The 20,220-nt window shown below is 39.5% G+C and overlaps 2 protein-coding genes across 5 annotated transcripts in view; one reads left to right on the forward strand and one right to left on the reverse strand.

The window, feature by feature from the left end:
* The window catches only part of LOC307029434 (desmin-like), a 7,598-nt gene extending 5,450 nt beyond the window's left edge, over positions 1-2,148 (forward strand). Inside the window, exons 9-10 of the mRNA XM_079665423.1 lie at positions 343-434; positions 1,422-2,148. Of these exons, the coding sequence (XP_079521549.1) occupies positions 343-434; positions 1,422-1,463 (134 nt within the window). The 3' untranslated portion in view covers positions 1,464-2,148. The remainder of the gene's footprint in view (positions 1-342; positions 435-1,421) is intronic.
* Positions 2,149-3,375: 1,227 nt separating this feature from the next.
* The window catches only part of tmem198aa (transmembrane protein 198aa), a 44,779-nt gene continuing 27,934 nt past the window's right edge, over positions 3,376-20,220 (reverse strand). For all 4 annotated transcript variants that reach the window (XM_079665427.1, XM_079665428.1, XM_079665430.1 and 1 more), the window contains exons 2-7: positions 19,038-19,278; positions 12,525-12,763; positions 11,567-11,779; positions 10,523-10,646; positions 6,836-7,137; positions 3,376-6,467 (exon numbers count right to left, since the gene is read on the reverse strand). In XM_079665427.1, coding sequence (XP_079521553.1) covers positions 6,315-6,467; positions 6,836-7,137; positions 10,523-10,646; positions 11,567-11,779; positions 12,525-12,763; positions 19,038-19,176 — 1,170 coding nt within the window. In that variant the 5' untranslated portion in view covers positions 19,177-19,278 and the 3' untranslated portion in view covers positions 3,376-6,314. The remainder of the gene's footprint in view (positions 6,468-6,835; positions 7,138-10,522; positions 10,647-11,566; positions 11,780-12,524; positions 12,764-19,037; positions 19,279-20,220) is intronic.

Consider the following 20,220-nt stretch of genomic DNA (forward strand, 5'->3'; position numbering starts at 1 on the left):
ACACATTCTGACCACTGTGGGGAGATGTATGACATGTCACGAAACCTTTGTGGCTTTTGATGCACTGGGGCAAATATCACCAAGCCACACATCAATAATAACATGACTTAGTCCATTTGTTTGATGTATTAAGAGTTTAAGTGTGCATTTAATCTCTTCTAATTACTTCCACTTTCGCCCCCATTGTGGCTCCTTAAGTAAAGAGCAGTCATTTAAGAGAATGTATTAGGTTTCACCCACGATTCATTCATAATGAGTTTGAATATGTACTCAAGCTGTGTGTTCCTGTAGCTTATTGTGTGAGTCAATGAAGAAGTATAATGTGTGGGTGTGTTGTTACAGAGACCAGTCCTGAGTCCCAGAACAAGCGCTCCTCAGAGGTTCACTCCAAGAAGACTGTTCTCATCAAGACCATCGAAACCCGCGATGGCGAGGTGTGAGCGCAAACACACTCACCAATGTTTATTTACATGTGTATATGCATAACATACAATACACCTACATCATATACAGCCCCAGAACACCCAAAGCAATATATACTGTGTCATTAACTGTTTTTAATCTATAAATATCTAGCTGATTTATTTGTATTTGTTATATTCTCATACAGCTGAAATTCTCTATGAGCCAGGGCGCTAGTGCCCAGTCTGTAAGTTACTCACTAATATCCCACCTCCCTTATCTTTTTCTCAGTTAGGGCTGACAAAAACTACCAGACTTCATTATAGAACAGACGGAAGTTTGCATGTTGCCATGACAGCATGATGGATCCACTGAGTGTTTAAAGCAATCTATGTTTGAAATCTAGGCTGGGCAATCTAGAGAGAACTAAATCACAATATTTTCTATGCAAATAAATCAATATTATGATTGCAGTGGTATTGTAGAATTGACCATTGTGGCTTTCACTACATATTTACAACATTTGGTTTCTGATGAACATATTGACACAAAAAGAAGAGCTAGAACAGACTGGTGGTTTCATAAAAGTACATCCTTAACTTTAATGCAGCCTTTACAAATCTGAAAATACAACATGTATGCCAATTTATGATATCCAAAAGATAAGACAATATATAGTCTCATATCACAAAATGGATTGCCGATATAGCCCAGCCCTAGTTAAAATCATAGCTGCAAAAACATTGTTGGCCTGTTTACGTAGTAAATCTGGTAGTTTGCCCTGTATATACTCCTATGATTGAACATCAATACCCCACACTGGCTCCCATAAAGCACCTTTACTGTCACTGGCATCTGTTCTTCCCAGACAATCACTTCACCCAGGCCCTTCACTCCAAACAATACCTGCTTCACTGTTAACGGAAAATACTCTCACGCATTATCTGCAACACTTTGCAGTTATGACATAGATAATGAATGTGTTTAACAATTTACAATACCTCTTCTCTCCTCCTCAGGTTGTGAGCGAGTCCACACAGCACCAGCAAGACATCATGTAAGCCAGAAGAGGCAACATCAAAAACACCATATATTAGGATTACAAAGTAGCACACCAATGGACGTCTTCCTAACACAATTTATCAAATAAAACCTATGTTTAGAGCCAGAATGCTGACCATTTTAGCTGATTGAAAAGGAGAACTGTCATTTAAATGAATGCAACTGGTCTTTAGACAATGTACCGTACATCATTAACAGGATCGATGCAGTATTCAGGCAAATGCAGTGCCTTTAGCCTGGTTTTAAAGAAAATTAATTCCAGGAATCATGCTTTATTTGTGTTACTTTCCTTTACCTTAAATCCCTATTATTTACCCATAATTGAAATACAGTATCTTGTCTGCATAAATGATGCAATGGCAAGTGTAAAGTTGGAAATGATCATCAAGGCTTGGTGTAGCTGTATTGGCCCAGTATCCAAAGAGGCGTTTGCACGATGCGAGTAACAGTACTTTTCTCTGCACATATTTCAAGCATTTCTGTGCAAATGTATAAGTAAATGAAATGATTAAGAAGGGCTTTTATTTGTGTAATGACTGTGAGATGTCAGAAGCACAAGCCTATAATGAGAGAGGAACTCAGGCATGTTTAAAGTTTGAGCTCAATGGCATGTTCTGGGTGTTTCATTTTATGAGGGTGACCATGTTGTGGCCAAAAACTCAAATAAAGACATTTGTAACCATCGTGTGTCCCTTGTGTCAGCCAGTTTCTTAAGATGTCTTCATAAAAGGATATTGTTTTGTGTGTGTGTACATATAGTCCGAGGCAGTCTTCTTTTTAAACTCATTAGTCTTCCTCAGATAGCGCGCAAAACTTCTTTATGAACTGTTCCTGCTCGCTGCATTTATCATCTGATGTGGGCTGGAGTTAGCTTTCTAAAAATGATATTTGCTTTCCCAGCCAAGCGCAACCCTCTTCTGTTAACATTTAAGGCACTTTTATAAAGAAAATATGAGAAACAGGAGTGATATCAGTGCAGGGGAAAGTGAACAATTGCTCCTTAATGAGTTTGCTGGGGTCAGCTTTGTTTTCAGTGGAAAGCAGATTAGCAGAGCATCAACAATTATATAGTGTGTATGGTTTGTGTCTGAAGTTACTGGACTGAAACTATGAACAAAGATTGGGGGGTGGTGGAGAAGGAGGGAGTAAAGAAAGATACAGTAGACAGCATGAAAGGCAAGACCAAGATGGTGGTACAGAGAGCAAACAGGAAAGAAAAGGCATACAGAGAAAATAAAAAGGACAGAAAAAGAGACCAGAACCATTTAGAGGGAGATAATTAGGCAGAACAAAGAAAGAAACCGACAGATAGAAAGCAAGAGATGGCTTTTCCAGTAGCAATGTTGAGCAAAACTTTACTGTGTTCACAACTGCTGCCACTGCCAACAGCTTCCCAATCATTAGGAGTCAATACAACGGGTAACATGTGCTGCTTACATTTCCTTCAAATGAACTCGGCTGACCTCAGTGACCTCTCCTCTATCAGCTGCTACCTGTTGAGGTTCAGCCGTAATATGTGGCTCCTTTTATTGTGCTGCTTGAAGGTTATTTTTTTACTGATTAGATTTGTATATGACAAACTCAGTGTACAAGCTCCAAATGTAGCCTGACACCTACTGTCAGACCAATTGATTGCATATGTGAAGTAAGAACGAGTCATGAAGATGGACTCAAGATGCTACATTTGATCGTGTTATGCAAGCATTTTTATAGATTATAGATTTCACAAATTATCTAAACAATCTGACAATGACAAATTAGCTGGTTTTATTAGTGCGAAACGCTTAGATTTGTTACCTGAACTTGTATGTAAAATGTAATCGGTTGGTGGGATTATTTGATATGTGTACTGGGTAAAATCAGCCCTGTGATCACTCTGTAAGAAAAGTGAAGAAAAACAAGACCAATAGATTGTAGAATCACAATGTTTATCATAGTTTAGGTCCATATAAATTCATGCTATCAATAATCATAATAATAATAATGATAATTATAATAACCATTGTCTTCAGATGTTTGTTACACATTTAAACGGGGTGGTAGGAAAAAGAATCGCAATATTTTCTAAGAAAGATGGAGTAATGAGTAATCACTGATTAAAAAGAGTCAAGGCTCAGTTTGTTTTTGCTGATTTTCAACATCACACGTTGAAACAGAAACATGAGAATGATACAAGTGCACCCACCATCCAGTCAAGTAGAACTAATTGGACATACAGTAGTAACGCAATATAAAAAAGATCTAATCCAATCAGCTGGATAAATTACATAAGTGACCATGATGTAAACATGAAAATAAAATTATTTACAGTTCAATATCTACATCTACAAGTGTTTTCTCTACATCAGCAGTTATGGGCAATCACAAAAAGTATTAGTAGAAAGAAAAGCAAACGATGATGACGTTACAAGCGCACTACAGTAAAACCCCAAAAGAAGAACCAAACAGGACTCACATGTTAGCAAAGCCCCAAATAAAGCTTCAACAGCCACTACTGCAAAACATTATAGGCTAAACATTGATACAGTAGAAAGGAAGGTGGCTTAGCATAATGCATGTTGAGAGGAGGGACATTATTCATATTATGCCTTTTCAAAGCCCTTTACCTGGACAAGTTTAAAGATAAAATAAGTTGGTCCTATCAAGATTCACTATAGATGTTACCTTTTCTGTATGCTGTGAATATTGAGACACTTAATTAGACGTACTTCCACAATATTCCTTCAGTCAATGTGGATTGGGACCAACAAACTCAAAATGGAAATCTGAGGTTTTCACATGACGACAGTGACACATTGAAACATCGACACATTGGACAAAGTTACACAAGGGTTCTCATGCAGTTATGGGTTAAGGTGAGAATGATTGGTCCTTCCAGTGCTTAGCCACATCCCTTCAACTATTAAGAATGTAAGTACAGTACCGTGGAATATTTGTGTATATCTAAAACTCATAAAAGGTAAACTCCGACATAAAAAGGACGTAAAACACAATCCAAGTGGTCATAATCTAGTTACAGTACCATTTAGTCTCTGTAGGAATTGTAACATTAGTAGTGCTTTTTGTTTATTCTAGGAAACTACAGTAACTTAAGTCAAAACAGGTTAAAATTAAACTAAAGTATCTCCTTTGTACTGAGAGAATTCCTGTGCAAATCTAACTTCCCTTCAGTACCACAATTGTAATGTTCGGAGCAGATCAATATTCAAATGCAACTGACACGCAACATAACACACAATATAAACACATAAACAATAAGTCAAGAAAAAAAAGGTCCAGTAGTAAACATTAGAGGGCGTCATTTGCAATGATTTCATCTTTTCACCATTTCTTGACATTTACAGGATATTATGTTGCTTCTACTCCTTTTCATCACTTTACACTTCATCCAATCTATAAAATGCACATCTTTACTGAACCTGTATATATTAGCAAAAAGAAGAAACACCATACAGCATGTTTTACATACATTTCAATGCATCCCCCTCTCTGCCAATAAGTGGTGCAATCCGTCACTTGCCACAGGGCTTCTGCTCATACTCTCACACAGCAACACACTATATTAACCATATTTACCGCCACGTATTGTCCCCTCTGAAGCAAATGTCACATTTCTGGATGACCAGTGTCCGAGAGCAGTTTCTTGTCTCTCTGCCTTAACATCATACTGTTGACAAATTCACAACATGTAGATAGTCTTTAGGATTAAGAAGGGTGAAAGCAACACGAGAGCACTTACAAAAACATGTCGACAAAGATAATTACATAAAGTAGCTTACAAAAAAGCTTTAAATTCCAGGAAAAGAAGAAAGAAGAAGAAGGGTACGGATGTGTGTTCTGCTCAGGTCCTTGGTTAAAACAGCCGGCGATCGAGGGCAAAGGGAACTGATGACACGTAAGCACATTTCCCTTGGAAATTGGCATTAATGTAGGCGGTGATACATGGAGTGTTCATGGATGGGATAACATAACAAATTGTCTACGGGGTGAACTCTTTGATCCATGCTCACCTGAAAGCAGTCCCAGTTCTGCATTTTGAAGCAGCAGAAGACTTGTGCTGGCTGCCATGTCTGGATTCACAAGGTGTCAGAGGAGATAACAGGCTGACTTGATGTACTCCTCACTTCCTACAGCGACCTTTCGTGCAGAAAATGATGAAGAAGAGCTGCCTTTCTGTTTCAGTTTTTGCTGTGGTTTTTGTATGTTTTTCTGAAAGTTTCCTCTGTGCGCACTGAATAGTTGAAGCAAGAAGTTTTCTCCTTAATTAACCTTGAACTCAAGATAAAAAGAATAGGTTATTGACGGTTGTGCTACCTTGACTTTATACAAGCCACATGATGCATTTCATCCAAAATGAGGCAGCACTCCTGTGAAGAAATTAATGTTTTGAGTGTTTCCCACATTACAATCCCGTTGGAAATGACTTCTTGTCATTTGAAGCAACCAGAAGATTCTTTAAATCAAATGTTCAATGGTGAAATTTCAATCAACTTCCCAGAAGACAAGTCAATTATTTCCAGTGTCCTGCAGACCAGGATAGTATCATGAGAGGTTTAAAGTCAAATATAGTTTGGGATGACTCATGACTCACGAAGCAATCTGTTCCTGCATCTTAAGAACGAAAAAAGATTTTCCCTTGCATCTTAATGTTCATAAAGAACAAAACAGGACCAAACTGGTCAAATAAATACAACTTTTTAGAGAAAACCAGTGTGGGACACAACACCTTATTTAGATAACTCAGTTACTGATGTGTTAATTGGCAGTTAATTTGATAAGTTAGGTTTTCTATAACATAGATTTTTGAAGTATTTCTGCGTGATTGTGGGTGTGGTCTGATGTGCACTGTCTCAGATGCGAACTGGGGGTCCGCTGGGGGCCGTAAGGGGCACTCGAGAGCCGCAGTCGTAGTCGAGTTCAGCCATCCGGGAGCGGCTCATCATTCGGTTTTGGGAGTACGCTCGTCTGTCTGTTTGTCTGTCCCTGAAACTCCGGATGTAGCTCTGTGGAGAGACAGTGGTTGGGTTAGAAAAATACAGTAAAGTGGGACATTTGCAACTGCTGCACATAGCTGTCCACTAGTTGCAGGGGAACCTCGCTGGAAATCACTGCCCAATGTGAACCTAATTAGTGTGTGGTAATCTAAGAAAATGAATGTGCTGAAAAACGAAGCCAAAAACTGCAGTTCCATGAATGGCCACTTGAGGCTGGGTCCATAAGTGAGTCAGTCCCCATAAAGGCCCAATGTTACAGTGTATATGTGTATATTTGTTGATGAAATAGAGACACTAAAACTTTCACTAGCTTATATATTAATGTCATGAAATATCTTTTAAAGCATGACATTTATCCTAGGAATAAGAATGCTTACCGGTGACAGCACATCTCCATCAAAGCGCCTTTTGGGGTTGGACTTACGATGGTAGCCGGGCTCAGTCTGAGGAGGCGGGACTTTAGGTGGCTGAGAGGTCTGTGCTTGGTGATGAGGGTGGGAGGCCGCTGGGTGATGGTACTGCTGGTGATGATGGTGATTGGTGTTGGCTTTCTGCTTGTGGTTAGGCTTCAGGTTGTCTCGTTTTTTCTTCTTCCTTGTCTCCTTCTCCTTTTTCAGCCTCTCTTCCCGCTGTCGGATCCGCATTAGCTGGACTCTCCTCTGCTGCCGGCTCAATACCACTGGAGACAAAGAGATAAGAGATGTGTTCATGTGTGGCCAGAGAAGAAACGATAGATAATTATGAGGGAGAGAGAAAGTCATTAAATCAGAACAATGTAGCTTTTATGGAGAAACAAAAGTAACTGGTTTAGTCAAGAGGAAAGGATCCTTTCAAAATCTGTCAGACTGACAAATAAACAGGGGAAACCTTCAATCAGATGGTTTTGAATATTGAATTGATCTTTGAAATGCCAATGGTTTATCCCTAGAGGAGTTATTGTAAGTACAGACATCTAAAAGAAGGAATAAAAACACACCAATGTCCATTTCATAATTTCCTCATTCTATTCATATCGTTGGCAGACTTAATTGTCCTCGCTGCATGTATTCTTACTGAGCTGCTCATTCTCCTGACATATTGTGAGTGGGTGAGTGTGTTTGTGTTATTTTCACACTCTCCGGAGCAAAGGATGTCCAAAATTCGTTCTGTCTCGCTGTCCATTGATTACCCAGTTAATTATTTCTGGTTATGCATATTTGTAAGCAGTTGGGTTCAGGGGGTTGATTTGAAGAAATGTAATGATCATTATGCAAAGTCAAAATGTTGCCCAGCCGAACTTCATGAAGATAAGATGTACTGTATGCGTCATAGTTAACGCGTATGTGTTGGTGGGTGTGGAAGTGTTATGTTATCTATTGTTGTTTCTTTGTGCAGGCGGACAGCTAACGAGGCACCATCTGCCAGGGAAACTGCTTAATGACACCCCCCTTTTCCTTTCCTCAGCTCACCCCACCCCAGGCCTCTGGCTCGATGCCTCTATGTGTGTGTGTGTATGTGTGTGTGTGTGTGTGTGTGTGTGTGTGTGTGTGTGTGTGTGTGTGTGTGCGTGCATGCGTGTGTGTGTGTGTGTATGTGTGTCTACTGTACATCTATCTTTGTGAGGATTATGAGCCTTAGACCTTGCAAGGGTGTACATTGTGGCTGGTCCCCACTTCTCTCATAAACATGTTTGAGGGTTTATGTTCAAGGCAGGTTATGGGTTTGTGTTAACTTTTTTGTTGTTGGTTTGTAGCCTCGATATTCATTATGTAAATCAAATATTAATAAGCAGATTGTCCTTTTCTTTGTGTTCCCGCATTGTCTACATAACAAAAAGCTAAATTTCCCTGCATGTACAAGCTAATTCCTCCCTGCCTGTGTATTGCACGCTATTCAGGCAGCTGACGGACAGATGATTTTCCTTATTGATGCACTTGGGTAGCCTGCTCACCCCAGATTATTACCCTCCCCTGCCCTTCCCCCAGTACAGCTGCTCTCTGTCCTCATCCATCTTTCACTGACAATAGAACTTGTCATCATAGAGGACAGAGACACTATAATAAACTATGAATGACAGGCTGTTTAGGTACATTTGAAAAGGTTTTCCAAGCAACACAACAATGACCTTTACTGACCTAGCTCTTTTCACAAAGCAGTATGAAATGCAGTAACAGTCATAGTTCTCTTTCTGAAGCTTCCCCCAAATTACATATTTGACTGAAATCTAATTCCACTTTGTGTGATTGTTTAACAGTGAAAAATACCAGAGTGGGGTTATAGGGTTTCAGTTTAGCTTTAAATAATTTAGACACATGATTTTTAAAGTTTTGGAAAATAAATTCATTTTTTGGGCCTATATGTGCTTTCTTTATGTCTTCCCTCCTTTCTAGGTGTTTTTCCCACACAAGTAATTGCATATTTTTCAAAATAGCACTAAAAAGCTTTTTCTATCTCTTTGCCCACTCCCTCTGACTGGAAGCCATGGCAGCCTGCTGTTTAATCCCTTTATTCGAGGCTATGTGTGACTTCTTCTAAGACACTGTTTAACCCAGTATGTCATACGACACCAAAGATCAAGTGAGTGTGTGTGTGTGTGTGTGTGTGTGTGCGTGCGTGCGTGCGTGCGTGCGTGCGTGTGTGTGTGTGTGTGTGCATCTATACCCCAGTATATGTTTGTCTCTGTGTGAGGCTGTTTGTGTGTACTGTACTGTGTGTTGTGGTTGCTTTCAGAACAGATTAAGGTTTTCTCCATCAATAAGCACACTGCTGACAACACTAATGCTGGTGTATTCAGACTCTCCCACATACATACAAACACACAGTGTTCCCAGCCCTCACAAGGCTTTCTTTTTCAAGTAGCCTTTAAAACTGCCAGTTTAATAAAATTAGGATAGATTTGTCAGTGTTGAGAAAATGGGACCAGCTTGCAGTTGCCTTTTTGAGATCAATACTGAAACAAGCCTAATCATCATTAGTGTACTTGACATAATTACTCAATATCTAAGATAAGACTGAATAGAAGTTGCACATTTCTACCATGAAACCTGAATAAATGCACATTTAATAAGAAACCCATGCACGGGCTTTAACATATGCATGTACGCAGTTTCTGCAGCTTGGGCAAAACAGCCTCATATTCATTTACATAGCGGCTGTCATGGGTGATATTAGTGGTAAATGCTGTGAATTAAAATGTAAATACGACTTTAAAGCTGTGCTACTGTATAAAACATATGTTTCAAAAGGTCTGCAACAGCCTTGCCTGAAGCTAGAGGCTGTGGCCTAGATTGCCATAAAACTAGAACGGACACAGTGAGGGGGCACCACCACCTCTCTAGATGAGCCGTTTCTGACCAGAGGTTGAAGCAGAAGCTCTTAGTGTATACAAATAGACTGGGTTTCAATGTAATTATTTAATTAGATAGATGTATTCATCGTTGCATGTTTAATTAAAATCCACGAAGGTAAAGATCAAAGTCTTGGCCAGTGTTTTCTGACATGTCATGAGGACACGTCCCCTCGGCCTCTGACATTCACATTTCCCCCAGGTCCCTGGATTTTCCAAAACCTGCCATTCTTCTTTTGTTCAGAAAATGTCCCTGATGAATTCCCTCCTTTCCATATCCCCTGACCTCCACACCACACCATCTGCAGAACTGCTACTAATTCCCTCGGCAGCTCCTCTGCGGCCCTTTATCCATTTCCACTTGCACTTGCCTGCACCCCGTCTCTGCCACTGTTTCTCTAAACCTGCCTGTGATCTGCTACCTGTGTTTAGACCTGCTGCCTGATTCTTACCTGCCTTTGACCCCTGTTGACTTGGTTGACTTGTTTGGACTGATTTAAAAGTGCTGAGTAAGCCTGTAAACACTCCTGTTCGACCTGCTCTGCCCAACATGTTAACATTTGAGTCCGTAGCCCTTTTGTCAGCTCAGAGACGACAACATTTTTATTTATATCCAAACACCAATGCAAAATAAGTAATCCCCCACTGTTTCTACACACTTGTATAGCACTACTGGTGTCCTCAGTTAGGTTGAATATGGTAAAAGGAGTCTGGATGTGTGTAAAGCAGCATCACTCACCTTCTGTGTGAGAAAATCCCTCTGCAGTGACTTTCCACTGGATCAGCACTCCAAGGAGAGCCAGGACCGGCCAGACCCCCAAGATGACCCAAGTAAACCAGCACAATGGCTTCTTTGGAGCCACCTGCAAACATTTTAATTACAGTTTGAGATTAATGACTTCATTTGAATAAATATACACAAAGAAAGTCTTAGAGTTCCCAGAGTTATTTAAGACATAACATCATTAAAACAAATCTGAATATGGCTCCTCATCTATTGAGTAAATCTAAAATATCAGATGAACATTTGATAAAGGTGGAGAATACATGACATGACACATATAAATGTCAGACATAGATAAATGATTTCAAACACTGAATACATTCAGATTATTCCAAGACTGTGCAAGGGTTCTGCATTGTGGGACTGGTATGTAAATGATAATGTGTTGTGGCCACTGTTGTTGATAATCAAAGCCCAACTTTACACCTGTGGGAGATTGAACAGAGGCGCAGTCCCTATCAGCATCTTTAAATCATCCAATGATTAAATAGATTTGGGTTAAGCCCTGGCAGGACTGTTTGCAGTATGTGGGACGGTTTTATAGCAATACTGGATTTACAGGATTTTTTTTGCATTAGTGTTGTCAGCTATTTAATTCACTGACTCAGCTCAAAAGCAGACATTCCCATTTGGGCATTTTATCTACAAATGGGTTTTCAATTGAATTTGTAGGGAGGAAGCTGGCTGTATTCTTTTAGACCACAATGACAACATTAAATTAGATATACTTTATTGAAGATTTTATCCGTATTTTCCATGCTTAACTCAGCCCGTCTGTCCCTTATCCACACACATCTGCTCAATTGTCTTTCTGTTTACTCACACACAAACACATACATGAAAATAACGATCCAAGGAACACAAACAATCAGGGACACAATGAACCTCAAATACGAAATCTGAAAACGGAAATGTTACGAGATGACTTCAAATAAATGAAAGGTTTTGTTTCTCTCTTTCTTACTTACAGTTTATTCACAAACGTACAGACAAGCTTACCCTGAGTCTCTCGTAGATGTAGTGTACCAAAGCGAACAGCTCTATAAAGTAATCCACGGTGACAGTGATGATGGCAGAGCCGAATGTGGCGGTGGAGAGGGTGACGAAGACGCGCTGCCATTGAAGAGTGAGGACGGCAAATAGCGTCCCGGAACCCAGGAGGATGCCCAGAGGAACCCACACTGTTTTTGGGTGGTAGAACTCCTCCATAGTCTTGGAGAAATAAAAGAGATTGTTTTACGTTTGCAGTTGTATTTTCTTATAGTATTTTTTGTTGTTTTAATCAAAAAGAATGAGTGCCCTATCAACATCAATGATGGCAACAATTTTTGTTTATTCACTAAAGCCAATCCACATCCACAAATTACATCCATACAAGAGGTTTCCTCAAGTTATGTCAAATTAAGACTTCCAAATTGGTCTCACAGATTAAAGTCTCTATCTTCCAAAATTGAAATTGCAATGTTCTTTATAATTCAGTCAGGTATTATACTTTTCTGAGTAGATACACTGATTTCTTGTTGGCATATTAACTTCTTTAGCTAGCACCATACATAACAAGACAAATAAAGCTCTTGGAAGGCTATACATTAGGTTAGATGTATGTGTTTTTATCGCTTGAGATGCTGCTGTTACTGCTATGGGAAAGTTATTTTTAATGGCATTTCAATATGTGTTGTACATGATTTTGCTTGACCTTTTAATTCTCCAGATAAAAGCTGTGAAAATGTGGTGGATAACCACAATCATAAAAGAAGGTGTGATTCAGCCCAAGTAGGTTTCGGTGTGATAATAGTAAAAAGCATTATCGATAAAGCAAATCAATGTTTTTTAATATGAGTTGGAACATATGAAGATGTATCACTTATTTTAAAAGGTACCAATTTAATAATTATTTCCTTTGATATTCTGTATGCAAATTAACATAAATAGAAACCGTCATCAAAAGTCTCCTCACCACCAGTGAAGCCACTCCCAGCAGCAGGCCAAGCAGCAGGCCCACCATAAACAGCCCCACACTGCGGACCAACATGGTCACCAGGCCACAGAGGGTCCCGATGCCCAGGCCGATGCCCACTGACGCCTCTAAGCTCAGCTGAGTGTCCATCACCCTCTCCTTGTAGCACAGCATGAAGATGACCACAGAGCCAAACAGTAGGCCAGTGAGGAACAACACAGCCTTGAAGCATCGATAGCCTGCAGGAAACACGGAAAAAAGGAGACTGTAAGAAAATGACATGCATACAGACGGCTTCAACAGGCTGCAACTGCCCGTGTAAATGATTCAGTTGCTCTTGCAAGCGTTCAATAGCAGTAACTTTAATGGATCAACACAATGTTCTAAGGCCAAATACATAACAAGACAATATTAGCAAAACCAACATATGAAGGCTGAGAGAAATTATTTTTTTGAAAGATTTTCTAACGAGGTATTAACAGGGTTTATAAGTTGTTACCATAGGCAAGACCATAGATGTGTGTTACCAATTCATTGAAACATTTAATATAAATTATGTTATTATTGAACTCCATACAAAATTATTAAATGCATAATTTTGGGTGATCCTCCACCATTGCTACGATGATGAAATTGTAGCAACCCAAAACTTGTATTGATTTATGTTGAATGTATACAAATATCATAAATTACATGATGACCGGTAATCAGTTGCAAATGGAAAAACGTCATTAGCCAGAGTATGTACTTGATTTAACATGTTTTTCAAGCTTTAAATGTGCAAGTTCTTAAAATATCTTAGGCATGATGCACACAGAAAAGCAATGAAGAAAATGTAGAGCCGCCTTCCTGTTGTGGGTAAGAGAGGCATTTCTTCATTATGAGCAAGTAAACCTTCATGAAAGTGCCTTCAAATATGATAATCATCGTATTACAAAAGGTCATCCACATTCATTAGTCAACATGCCTGCTGAAAAGAACAGCTGCTTTCCTTTAAAAAAAAAGATCTCTATTCCCATCATGTGGTCCCTCCTGTCCTCTTCTCTTTCTCCCTTTCATCTCTCACCAGTTCAATTTAAATGTGTTTACTGCATCCAAAAAAGATGGTGAACCTTTTAAAGCTCAAATTATCAGCAGTTACAATCTGCCTGGCCCATGCTTTGGTGTTTATTAATTTTTGCGTCTCCCTTTCTGTTTTCTCTATATCTCCTTCATTCTGTGTGTGTCTGGACTCTGTCTCGAGGGGAACCAACATCAGATTGTTATCTGTGTGTAATCAGGCATTGCACAGCTGAGCCGAACAATACTCTTCCTCTCATCCAACCCAATGTCCAAGAGCCTCGTGACCATATCTCATTTATTTCATGGACTTCTTCCAGCTTTCTTTACTTCCTTCTTCTTACTCTTCTGGTTTTCCTTTGTAGACCTATCATCCAGCCAACAGGCCCTTCAATAAAACGTGTGGTAAAAGCCTCTGCCTTTCATCAATGCTACTCGCTGTCTTCTGTAATTTCCCAAGCATCGACGTCCAACTGAACATAATGTTGGTCACATGGTTATCACAACATTTCTTTTCAATACCAGTGGGTCTGAATCAATTTCTCATTTCATTTTTAGTAACACGCGTGCCTCTCCTTGGCAGCTCCTCATCTCCAGGTCCACTTTACTCAGCCTCACTCATCCTTTCTCTGCCCTCCATCACCCCGAATGTTCCACCCCTCCTACAGCGAGTAGGAGGGGGCCGTTTTTTGTTCCTCCCTACTTCCCCTACCTTTTTTAGAGCCTTCAAACCCATCTGTTCACTCTGGCTTGTTGAGCTCTTGTCTACCTCCCTTTCCCTCATTTTCCTTTTCCTCTTCCATTTTGTCCCTATAATTTCTACTGCAACTTAGTTTTTTATCAAACTAATTACAGCTAACCATTTCTTCTTAGAAAATACAGTTTTACAAAATCCTACAATTGCAAGAGGCATCTATCTGCGGGGTGATTCAATTCTCAGACTGCAGACATTTTATTTCAAATGTCACCGCAGGGTTTCTTAGAATTGTCTACAAAATGCAATCTGTCTCATCCTAATAACAGGATTTCTTATTTGGTTTAGAGAGCAATATCTGGAGTCGAGGGTGAAAATACTCCCTTTTTATCTTCTGTTTTTCTCACAGTATGCTGTCAAACAAACAGAGAAACAAATAGACAACAGATGTTGAAAGACTGAGGAGCTGAATTATTTGAAGAAAAATGATGCAATTGACGCTTTGCTATAAATCTTTAAAACAACTATTTTTGATCAGTTTGATATATTGAAATGTTGTTAATTATTAAAAAAAGTTGACGTCAACTTGTTAATTCTAAAGCTGGTGTTGATTGATCAGAAACCTGAAAAATGAAATGATAGTCACTATATGGTCTTGTAGCATGTTTGGAAAATTAAAATGGTTGGGTAATCCGTTTGTAATGCAGGGACAGACTGTGCTTCACCAAGACGTATACACTGAATGTTAATGCTGTGTGCACGCTTCAGTGAATCTCTCCCTTCTCCATTTGAATGCAACACACAGCAATATTCATCTAGAACCAGCTTGGAGGATGCTTTCCCAACATTTGTATTATATTATATTTTCTACACAACACAATACAGTGTTTTTATAACATGAAATGGTGCCTATAGTGTTCCTAATTTTCTAATATGTTTTTGACTAATGTTGTTGCTTCTGTTATCAGGGGCTGCAGGTGTTATGGGATCAGTTTACATATAGGACTTTATACATTAGAAATGGTCAAGTAATCTAACAGAGGATGGTTGATCACAAGGGAATACATACAAGTAGAATATTGCATGCATTGTTTAATTAAAAGCAGACACTGATTGTTATTTTGGGTTTATTAACACCTTATTCTGTGGATTATTTATATGACATGGCTTAATTGTGCACAATAAGTTGTGTTCCCGTTTGGAAATTAAAATGTTAAGAAAGTATAGGTGTCAATCTCCTCTTTAAAGAGCATCTTGCAGGTTTTTATTTTTTCTACATTTACACTTAAACTTGCTTGAAAATTACAATTAAAAAAGTGAATGCAGGATTTGATATGTTTTACGAGACATAAGGGCAGGAATTCAGAGGGAAAGGAGCAATTTTGAGCTCTGCTCTCAAACGCGTCATATTACATCACACAGGGGACACATCTCCGTTCTCTGACCGCGGGTATAGTAGAGTTGCGTTGAGTAGAGCGGTTGTGTTTTAGTTAGCTGGTATTTTTCGGTAGTTTTACATTGTATTTCACCACTTGTAATCATGGTGCAGTATTGTGTTTGTGCAGGTTGCACAAATACCAGCCTGTCAGGACATCGAGTCCACAGTAAAAAGGACCGGAGCTAGCGTTCGTTCCTGGGTGCGTTGTGCATCCACCTCCCTGCAGCACATACTCTCCACAGCTTTATCAGGAAACCGTATTACTTTTCTCTCCCCCCCCCTTCGCTGCTCTCTCTCTCTCCCCTCCGGTACACGGCACCGTAAGACATAGTGTGGAGTTGCATTAGGTAACGCTGTGGTGGCTGTACTGCTCCAGCCGTCTCCTTTGTGTTTGTTTGTTTCCCCCTGTCTGTGTTGTTTGTGTGTGCGTGGTGGCTGTCACTCCTGACTCCCGGCTCAACCTCCACTCACCTGCTGCAATCAGCTGTGCACCCTCCCCGACTACACACCTGCTTTCCATCAAACCATTTACAATGGCATATCAACGGAGGCTCCACAACCTTTCTCCGCCAGATCGTCAAGTATCAGCCGTATCTCGCGTCTTTCCTCCGGTACACAGCACCGTAGTGTGGAGTTGCATTAGGTAACGCGAGATACGGCTGATACTTGCGCATTAGTTTATGTTATGGATCAGTATCAACATTCCTGCCAGTAACGTTACTATATTATCAATGCTACTTTAGTTATAGCCTGATATATGATAGCTAACTTCACAATGTTGTGATGTGACGTTAGCTAACATTCTGTAGCTAACGCCGGTCACTCACCAAGATAGCTGCCCAGTTCTCCACTGGTTCTCCTCACACCACAGCTCAATTTCTCTCCGATGGCCATTATTTCTTCTAATCCTTGGCTGCTCCTGGTCTCTTGGAGGCATAGCAGGCTCATAATTATATGGTTGTGGTCCGTCATATGCATTCGAATATTCATGTTCAACTTCTTCTGTGTCTTCTGTGTTGAAACTAGCATTGGGATCCAAGGCTTTTTTATGCGGAAGTGAACATTTCTTACAAAAACGACGCCAGATGTCACTGTAGTGTATATTTCTGTATATTTTTGGGAAAATCTAGTGTATTCATCATTTTCCTACACATTTATTCACAGGTGTCTTTAACCTGGAAGTTGCTCTTTAATAGCCTGTCCTGTTGGCAGGTGGTTACTGATGCTAGCCACGTCAATGAAAGAGAGTTCAAATGTCTTTAGAAAAGGCACAGATAACATTAAAAAAACAATTTGTGCCTGCATTCCTAGAGTCCTTGAACAAACGGTCATCAATTCACACAGCCACAGCAAGATGAAAATCTCTGCCTGTGCCTCTTTAACAATGATTACACAAGCTGTAAAGCAACCCAAGGCAATATATTAAAATTAATTGCACCTTTTTGAGCACTTTTATGTGATTTTGCTTGTTCCTATTGAAATGGAAATGCAATTTTAATCCATCACTTTGTACGGCAACACAAACAAATCCAATGTAAACAGACTGTAACCATTACAGCTGATATGTTTTTTTCTAATTATTTATTGATTACATTTTCCTGTAATGACTTTACATCAGAACTCATTAGAATGAGGCCGTTAATACTCACTCACTTGGCACAACATGAAGCCTCAAGTTAGGACTTTGTGTCTTAGCATATGAATGGACCCATGCATAAAGTATGAGCCAGACGTTTGATGACACAAAGAAATACAAAAACAAATCAAGAAACGACAGGGGTCCACTGCCAGTTGGACTAGTATTTTGTATTAATTACAAATTCTGTAAGCAATTTGGGAAGTCGTATAGGGGTAATGGATATTCAAGGATTTGATAGGATGTAATTCTAAGAGAACATGCACACATATAGCAATGCCATAATAGCTTACTCTGTTGGAATGGGATTTCAATATTGATTCACACACCAAAACAAAACAACCTCTCTGTACAGCTTTTAAAATCAATAACATCATAAACCAGCAGAGCAGGATGAACTAGAAATTCTATTTCACGGCTCTTTGGCTACTCGTTTTATTGTTGAACATTTAGGAATGATATCAACTAGCAAGCACCCTTCACTGTTTCTATGGTGTCTGTCAATAATGCTACCGGCAGATATCACTTTACTTTTTAGATTGACTATGGCCATGATAGACAATACTTTTGGAAATGAGTAGTTAAAGGTGGGGTAGGTAAGAAGATAGTAGGTAGGTTTGAGAAACCGGCTCGAGATACACTTGTTGTTATATTCCATGGAATGCTCTTAACAACCCGATAGCAATGAATATCTTAAGTGCTTTGTCAAAACATCCGTAAAAAAATGTCATCTGTGGAAGCCGTAGTACTGTAAAAAGCACGACCGGGCACGGCCCGGCTAAAATAACTGGATGGCCTACCTGCCTTTCAGCCTTCCATCTGTGCACAAACTTATCTCGTGCCCTCATTGGTCATGTGCGCGTTCGTGTGTGTTGGAGGAGGGGCTCTGCAAGGAAGTGGCAGATTTCTTCCGGTTGTGTATTTTCAAATTCTAGCGCACTCGAGCTGGTTTCTCCAAAATTACCTTCCCCACCTTTAAGTAGTAGCAGCTTTATTAAGATTGAAAATGAAAGCTCAGCATGTACAAACTTCTGATGGATAATGAGCAGAGCAGTAACTTTGACAACGACTCAAAATAATAATCAAGACACAACCGGTTAATAAATTAACTATCTAGCTGATGTTTGGGCCAATTATTGTACCTTTGATAAGAAGCAAGCTAGCTGTTTCACCCTGCTTACAGTCTTTGTGCTATGCTAACCTAACTAGCCGCTAATGTTAACTTTAAATATAAAAAAACAGACACGAGAGTGGCATCAATCCTTTCTTCCAACTTTTGGAAAAGAAAGCAAAACTTTTACTTTTACATAGATTGTCAACTGAACAGGACACGTGAGGTATTCAAAATGGCACTAGGATTTAAAGACACATAGAACTTGCAAACAAAAGAGTAAACTGATGGATTTTCAGTTGACAATGAAGGCATTTTTCAAGCTAACACTACCGTAGTTCTACATATATTGAGGAAACATGTAATTATTATACTGCTTCTCATTTGTTCCGTTCAAACACCCTTACCAGCCCTTAACATGTGACTTAGACACCAGATTCTAAAAACATTTAAAAACAATGCAAAAGCTGTGTCAAGCTTTGTAAGAAATCACATTGTTTCAGTGATCTCATTTGTTGCATTAGAACCTTTCAGATACATTGAATAGAGAAGCAGCTTTGCTCAGGGTCACTTACCAAAGAAGCAGTAGATGATTCCAAAGAGGCAGCACATGGAGCAGACCACTGAGGGAACAATCTCATACCTCCTCTCAATCTCCTGGTCACACTTCAGCCCCACCTCAACCAGACCCAGCAGGCGGCTGGTGGACGGCATGGTGCCTGAAGTGAGTGGTGGGTGGCGATTAGGGGGTGCGGGGTGGAAGGGGTCTGCAGGGATGACTGGATCAGTGGGCCTCAGCCATTAAGACGTGTCTACCTGCAAACAGGATGTAAAGAAAGAGAGTGATGGAGAGAGAGAGAGCGGGACAGGGCAGGAGAAAGAAAGAGTGATTATTGATTGCTCATTTTAAGTACTCAGCTGTGAGTGCTCAGAGAGCAGTAAGCATGCATTACATTTTGAAAAAAGAAACATCTCAGCACAGCCTCTCTTACAAATACTGCAGCAGATGAAATGACTGCGTACTAAAGAAATGCAACTCAGCCACTATCATCCACTTGGGTATACAGGAAATAGGTAGCAACAAATTGTTTCCAACAGTTTCCAACAGCTGACCGATAGCTGGAGATCTGCAGCACCAACACACTGATTACCATGGGGTGATCAACATGAAACAAAGAGAAACAACACCCTTTAAACATCTGCATCTCTACTTAGTACTGATCTTTCCCTGCTTTAATAACTCTTTTTAAATAATAAATAAATATAAGTAAAGCTAAAAGATTGCTGCTGCAATGATAACACTTTACAAAATCACTGAGACTTATAAATCATTTCTAAGGAATATTGTCAATCTACAAATGTTGAATATAATGTATTTTACTGGGATATTTAGTACAACATATACCGGAAAGATAATACCGTGGTTAATGTCATACAACATGAATAAAACAGCAAGGATTTTAAGTGGATAATTAAAGATCATACTTTAATACAGCTAAAACACTTGAAGGGAGATACTACTTTACTGTAAAAGTGTAGCAAGATAAAAACGTGTGCAACTAAAACAGCATATTCTGGCTTTTAGTATAATAGTAAGTCATGAACAAAATTGTGTGAGACACACGTCTATGAGTGCAATACATTACTATGCTTGTGATGGAAAAGGCAACAGCAGAAACACCATTCTGTGAATAACAACACTGAATCTGGACTGCAGTGCGTCCTTTAGTGATGTAATTATTAACCTAACACAACATG

The sequence above is a fragment of the Notothenia rossii genome (assembly GCF_949606895.1).
Source record: "Notothenia rossii genome assembly, chromosome: 2".
In the NCBI taxonomy this organism is placed as follows: domain Eukaryota; kingdom Metazoa; phylum Chordata; class Actinopteri; order Perciformes; family Nototheniidae; genus Notothenia; species Notothenia rossii.